General features: G+C 54.4%; 1 protein-coding gene across 1 annotated transcript; it reads right to left on the bottom strand.

The window, feature by feature from the left end:
• Positions 1 to 172: 172 nt before the first annotated feature.
• On the bottom strand, positions 173 to 2004 carry CUTA (cutA divalent cation tolerance homolog). The gene is made up of 7 exons (XM_032788352.2): positions 1968 to 2004; positions 1772 to 1846; positions 1377 to 1525; positions 1087 to 1146; positions 887 to 932; positions 672 to 721; positions 173 to 429 (listed from the first exon to the last, which is right to left on the bottom strand). The coding sequence occupies exons 2-7, from the start codon at positions 1787 to 1789 to the stop codon at positions 330 to 332; spliced, it is 423 nt and encodes a 140-aa protein (XP_032644243.1). The 5' UTR covers positions 1790 to 1846; positions 1968 to 2004; the 3' UTR covers positions 173 to 329.
• Between the last annotated feature and the right edge of the window lie 4888 nt (positions 2005 to 6892).

Here is a 6892-nt window from a genome sequence, read left to right on the forward strand (position 1 = left end):
TGCTGTGTCACAGGAAGGGCTAAAACCCAGGAGGCCAGCCTCCACCCCTATGACTCCATGCTTCCCCCTCAGAGCCAGAAAGGGAACCCAGGAGTCCTGGCTCCCAGGTGACATCTCACCCCCCCCCAGTACACCAGGGCTGCGTGTGCTGTGAATGAGGAGCCAACCTTGGTGCGTTGGAGGCAGTTTATTGGCTGCAGGTCCCTTTCCCTCTCCCCCCCAAAAAAACAAATTCCATGGAGATGAGTCCTGTTCCTGTGGTGTCTCAGGACAGGGGAAATTGAGGTAGGGTAGGGGCAGACTGTCCCCTGCTGTGGGGTAGGGGCATCTCACTCTGGCACAGTCTCCCCAACCCACTGCAGATATGGTGCATTTCCCTGCTGGATGGGCAGCGCAATCACCTCTGCTACTTCGTATGGGTGCACCGACCTGTAGGGAGATGGGGGAAGTCAGAGGAGGTGGAGCAGGCAGGGATTCCCCAGTAACGCCCCCCAGGGACTCACCACTCTGCCCCTGCCATACACACCCCCATGTCCTCCCCCCAAGCAACTGTCCTGCCACACACTCACCGTTCTCTCAAGAGACTCCATCCCCCCACCCCAGAAATTCCCTAGGCCCATCCCCACCAGCAGGCTCCCCACAGGGTGGAGACAGAATGACAATGGACTGACCGGACAAAGTCGGTCAGCGCTGGGATCTGGGAACTCCGGGTTTTGATCATCTGGAGAGAGACAGATGGTGAAAGGTGGCGGGGTTTCCATTGGCTGCTCCCTCCCCGCCCCCAACATGCAGGGCAGAGCCCAGGGTTCTAGAGCTTCCCCACTGCCTACACAGGCAGGGGATTTATGCCTCACTCCACAGCGACCCTCCCCACATGGCCCCTCACCAGCAGCACCTCCCTGTCCTCTTCGATCTTCCCCTTCCACTCGTATCTGAAAGAAGCCAGCAGGGGGAGCTGGTGAGAGGGATATACAAAGAAAGCCTGCCCCAGTCAGGAAGGCCAGGCCAGTCCCCCAACTCCTCCCGTCCCAATTCCAAGCCCACTGCAGTGACCCTAGAGCCCAGGAACTTGGCTCCTGCACTCACATGGATGTGATCTGAGGCATGATGTTCACACAGGCAGCCAGGTGCTTCTCTACCATCGCCCTGCTCAGGGCAAAAATACAGTCAGTGTCCTTCATGCTCAAAAGTCCCCCACTCCCCTCCCAGAGTTGGAATAGAACCCAGGAGTCCTGGCTCCCAGCCCCTGCTCTAACCCACTAGACCTCACTCCCCTCCAAGAGCTGGGGATAGAACCCAGGAGTCCTGGCTCCCAGCCCCTGCTCTAACCCACTAGCCCCTCCCCTCCTCGAGCTGGGGATAGAGCCCAGCTCCACCTTGCAATCTCCTTGCCCACTTTCTCATTGGGGCAGGTGACGAAGGCAGCTGACAGGCTCCCTGGGGTATAGGCTTCAGCCGCCATGGAGAAGAAACGCTGATACACGGTTCGGAGCAGTGAGACCATCAACAGGGACAGCAACAGCGCCTGCGGCCAAAAGACAGAGTAAGGGCCAGACCTGGGGGACTGCAGGGACTGGGGTGGGCCTCGCTAGGGAAACCCTCCCCTCGCAGTCAGTGCTGGCCCCAGGTTAGCACTAGGAGATGTGCTGTGCTGTACTGCATCGCCAGTGTAAACAACCGCTGAACACCCCCCTCCAAGAGGCGGCTGCATCTCAGCACTGGGCAAGGCGTAGCTCCACAGGGGGCCAGCAGTAGTCAGGCTTTTACTCACGCAGCAGGCAGCTTTCATCGGCGTGTGTCGCTGCCACCGTCCTGCGGGACTCAGCTCAGGGGACTGTGACCAGCCCTGCAAGGACAAACAGCCAACTGAGCCAGCTCCCCTAGTGCCAGGCCTGCCTGCGAGGGGCGAGCAGTCCCTGCAAGGCCTGGGGCACTGCGCGGGCACAAACACACGCTACAGCTCCTACCTGCCCGCGATTCTGCAGCTGCAATCTGCACTGAACCCGCCCCTCCCCCTTCACGTGACCCAGGACAGCAGCATGCTGCTGCCTAAACCCCGCCCCATGAGTCACGGGACTATATCCCGCCCCCCATGTGCCTCCCGTCTCCTGTATCATCAGGGAGTGCCTGTCCCATGGTGGGGTCGTTCAATCACCACTGGAGCTCTCTGTTCTCTCAGCCCTGGGTTCCCTCCTGCCACAGCTCTGCCAGTGCCCCTCAATCCCAACTTCAGCTGTCGGTTCCCTCCTGTCACAGCTCTGCCAGTGCCCCTCACTCCCAACCCACAGCCCCCTACTACTGAGTCCTGGTTGTCCGCCCCCGCCCTACAGCTCTGCCAGTGCCCCTCAATCCAGACTGCAGCCCCCTACTACCCAGTCCTGCCCCCACAGCTCTGCCAGTGCCCCTCAATCCAGACACGCAGCCCTCTCAGTAATCCCTAATCAAATAGTTTTGCCTCTCAGTTCCAGGGGCTGGATGCTTAAGTGAGCAGGGAACTCCCAGCTGGGGCACTGCTAAGTGGAGAGAGAGTAGTGACCCAGGTCCAGCTGCTGCTCCACTTGTCCTAGATCCAAGCCCACCCTACTCTATCCTTCCCACTAGATCCCACTCCACTCCTCAAACTGGGACAGAGTCCAGGTTCCTGACCCCATCCCCTCACTATAATGCTACTTCCCCTGACACCACATCCAGCACCTCAGCCCTGGGCATTTCTGATCCCTGCCCTCACACCAGATCTAGCACCCCCACTCCCTCAGCACTCCAGAGATGCACACTGACAGTGCTCCAGCTCCCCTTGATAGGGGTCCAAGCTATGACATTTTGCGGAGTACCTGTGGCAGGGTAAGCTCATCCCCATAGCCAGGGCTGGCTCCAGACCACAGCGCACCAAGCTCATGCTTGGGGCGGCATGCTGTGGGGGGCGCTCTGCAGGTTGCCCGGAGGGCAGAAGACGGCTCCGGTGGAGCTCCCGCAGGCGTCCTTGCAGAGGGTCCGCTGGTCCCGCGGCTCCGGTGGAGCATCCACAGGCATGCCTGCAGGAGGTCCTCCGGAGCCACGGGACCACCGGACCCCCCCACAGGGAAGCCTGCGGGAGATCCACCGGAGCCACAGGACGGGAGAGCGGCAGAGTGCCCCCTGCGGCATGCCGCCGTGCTCGGGGCAGCGAAATTGCTAGAGCCAGCCCTGCCCATAGCATCTCCTTATGGGGCACCAGGCCACATCCCACAGGTTTGGGGTTAACAGTGCCCAGGGTCTCCCCATCCCCAGAGGCTGCTTGGAGCTGGGATGGGAACGGGAACCCCGGGGTCCAGGCATGGCCTGCCCCCAGCATCAAAGTGAGGGGCCAGAATGAGCTGCTGCAGGGGGATGAGTCTAGGGCTCATTAGCAACACATCCATCCAAACACCGACACTCCTAGTACACAACACAACCCTAGTGCCCCCTAAATCACGAAAGGACACATCCAAACAGGGGCTGGGGGGGCAATTGTACCAGGGCCTGAGATCAGGAGCCCCCCCCCCCCCCCAAATCTGTAACTGGGGTGTTACATAGTGGGGATTCCCCCTTGTTATGTTGTATGTATGCCTATGTGAGTCTTACTGTTTTGCATGAATGCGGTTGTGCCTCAGTTTCCCTGTCTATTATGTCTAGGTGGTGGGAATAAGCATGTATGACTTTTGCAGGGGTTGCTCCAGCTGCCTGCATAGATGCTATGGCCACCCCTTCGTAACCTGAGACCCAGGCGGGGGATGCAAGACAAAAGCTGGAGGAGGAGCAATGAGCAGGACAGGGGCCAGACAGTTGGAAGTGAGTCAGTCTCGGCTGGCTTGGGGTGCAGCGGGAGGACCAGAGCTCTGGCTCTGGGCTCCCTTCCCACCAAGATAGACTTGGCTGAAAGTCACTTATTTCTCTGTGTGTTCCATTCTATGCATCCGAAGAAGTGAGCTGTAGCTCACGAAAGCTTATGCTGGAATAAATTTGTTAGTCTCTAAGGTGCCACAAGTACTCTTGTTCTTTTTACTTATTTCTCTGCTAACAAGTTCTGTTCTACACTATGTTCCTGTTGACTAATAAACCTTCTGTTTTACCGGCTGGCTGAGAGTCACTGCTGATTGTAGAGTTGGGGTGCAGGACCCTCTGGCTTCCCCAGGAGCCCCACCCAGGCAGACTTGCTGTGGGAAGCACACTGTGTGGGTGGGGATGCTGAATGCTCTGAGGTCAGACCCAGGAAGGTCAAAACTGTGTAAGCTTCTTGTCTTGGAGACATGCTCAGAGAAAACAATGAAGAGTCCTTGTGGCACCTTCAAGACTAACAAATTTATTTGGGCATAAGCTTTCATGGGCTAAAACCCACTTCATCAGATGCCTGGAGTGAAAAATACAGTAAGCAGTATAAATATTACAGCACATGAAAAGATGTGAGTCGCCTTACCAAGTGGGGGATCAGTGCTAACGAGGCCAATTCCATTAAGGTGGAAGTGGCCTATTCTCAACAGTTGACAAGAAGGGGTGAATATCAAGGGAAGGAAAATTACTTTTGTAGTGCTAACGAGGCCAATGCAATCAAGGTGGATGTCGCCTATTTCCAACAGTTGACAAGGAGGTGTATCAGCAGGGGGGAAATTACTTTTTGTAGTGACCCATCCACTCCCAGGCTTATTTAGGCTTAATTTGATGGCATCTAGTTTGCAAATTAATTCCAGTTCTGCGGTTTCTTGGAGACTATTTGAATTTTTTTTGTTGAAGAATTGCCACTTTTAAGTCTGTTATTGAGTGTCCAGGGCGACTGAAGTGTTCTCCTTCTGTTTTTTTAATGTTACAATTCTTGATGTCTGATTTGTGTCCATTTATTCTTTTGCATAGAGACTGTCCAGTTTGGCCAATGTACATGGCAGAGGGGCATTGCTGGCACGTGATGGCATATATCACATTGGTAGATGTGCAGGTGAACGAGCCCCTGATGGTCTAGCTCAGTGGTTCTCAAACTTTTGTACTGGTGATACTTCACATAGCAAGCATCTGAGTGTGACCCCCCCTTATAAATTAAAAACACTTTTAAATATATTGAATACCATTATAAATGCTGGAGGCAAAGCAGGGTTTGGGGTGGAGGCTGACAGCTTGTGACCCCCCATGTAATAACCTCGCAACACCCTGTGGGGTCCCAACCCCCAGTTTGAGAACCCCTGCTGTAGCTAATGTGGTTAGCTCCTATGATGGTGTCCCTTGAACAGATATGGAGACACAGTTGGCAATGGGGTTTGTTGCAGGGATTGGTTCCTGGGTTAGTGTTTTTGTTGTGTGGTGTGTAGTTGCTGGTGAGTATTTGCTTCAGGTTGGGGAGGCTGTCTGTAAGCGAGGACTGGCTTGTCTCCCAAGGTCTGGGAGAGTGAGGGATCATCTTTCAGGATAGATCCTTGATGATGCGCTGGAGAGGTTTTAGTTGCGGGCTGTAGGTGACAGCTAGTGGCATTCTATTACTTTCTTTGTTGGGCCTGTCCTGTAGTAGGTGACATCTGGGTACCCTTCTGGCTCTGTCAATCTGTTTCTTCACTTCACCAGGTGGGTATTGTAGTTTTAAGAACACTTGATAGAGATCCTGTTGGTGTTTTGTCTCTGTCTGAGGGGTTGGAGCAAATGCAGTTGTATCTTAGAGCTTGGCTGTAGACAATGGATCATGTGGTGTGGTCTGGATGAAAGCTGGAGGCATGTAGGTAAGTATAGCTGTCAGTAGATTTCCGATATAGGGTGGTGTTTATGTGACCATCGCTTATTTGCACTGTAGTGTCCAGGAAGTGGATCTCTTGTGTGCACTGGTCCAGGCTGAGGTTGATGGTGGGGTGGAAATTGTTGAAATCCTGGTGGAATTCCTCAAGGGCCTCCTTCCCATGTATCCAGATGATGGAGATGTCATCAATGTAGATGTAGTAGAGTAGGGGCATTAGGGGATGAGAGCTGAGGAAGAGTTATTCGAAGTCAGCCATAAAAATGTAGGCATACTGTGCGGTCATGTGGGTACCTATAGCAGTCCCGCTGACTTTAAGGTATGCTCACAGAGAGGAGGCTCCCCTAGAGTCCTGGCTGGCTTCATATCGAGTAGTTTCAGAGCATCGCCCCGGTGAGGGTGGGGCCCCAGTGAACATGATATGCCAGGGTCCCAAATGTCTCTTGATGGGTGTCTCTTAATCCACAACATTTCCCTAATGTTTAACACACAACGCACATCCCTGAATACACACTGTGCCCCTAACATGACATAATACCCACCCCAATGCACCTTCCTTAACACAAATCCCACTACTCTGAATATGTCCTAACACACCACGCCCCTCATGAACTACAACACACATACCTAATACTCAACAAACTCTAACCCCCATCACACAACGCAATATGCTCCCAATGCACTCAAACACACCAACACAAAATATGCTCCTCTAATATCTCCTAACACACACACAGCCCAGTGCACCATACTCTACCCCGACACACAATCCTGCCCTGCATATGCACATCTCTAAAACATGCCCACACACTAAGCCAGTATTGGACACAGACAGGTCTATGCACCCAGCAAACTCCTCCACAATAATCCACCCCCCCTCATGCACTCACAAATGTGCACACTTACCCTACATGCACACCAGTGCACCCACTCAGAGACCAGCATGTGCACGCACACACACCCTCCCTCTCTCTCTCTGCAAGAGCCTGGAGCTGCCCTAGAAACACTCCCCTAGGGAAACAGTTCTTCTCCTGACCCACTAATGTGGAGGCTGTTGCACAACCACACACTGATTGGTGGCATCACACCCCCTCAGCTCACAGGGGTTGGGAAGCTCAGCTGCCCCGCAGGGAGAAGCCAAGATGCACACTCACCTTTGCCCCCTTC

This window comes from Chelonoidis abingdonii, chromosome 12 (genome assembly GCF_003597395.2).
Source record: "Chelonoidis abingdonii isolate Lonesome George chromosome 12, CheloAbing_2.0, whole genome shotgun sequence".
Lineage (NCBI taxonomy): Eukaryota > Metazoa > Chordata > Testudines > Testudinidae > Chelonoidis > Chelonoidis abingdonii.

What these genes read in the sequence shown, in the direction of transcription:
- CUTA (XM_032788352.2), bottom strand. An exon ending in GTGGGCAAGGAGATTGCAAG is followed by an intron (nt 1,147 to 1,376) that starts GTGGAGCTGGGC and finishes TGCCCTGAGCAG; the next exon opens with GGCGATGGTAGAGAAGCACC. An exon ending in ATGCCTCAGATCACATCCAT is followed by an intron (nt 933 to 1,086) that starts GTGAGTGCAGGA and finishes GGCTTCTTTCAG; the next exon opens with ATACGAGTGGAAGGGGAAGA.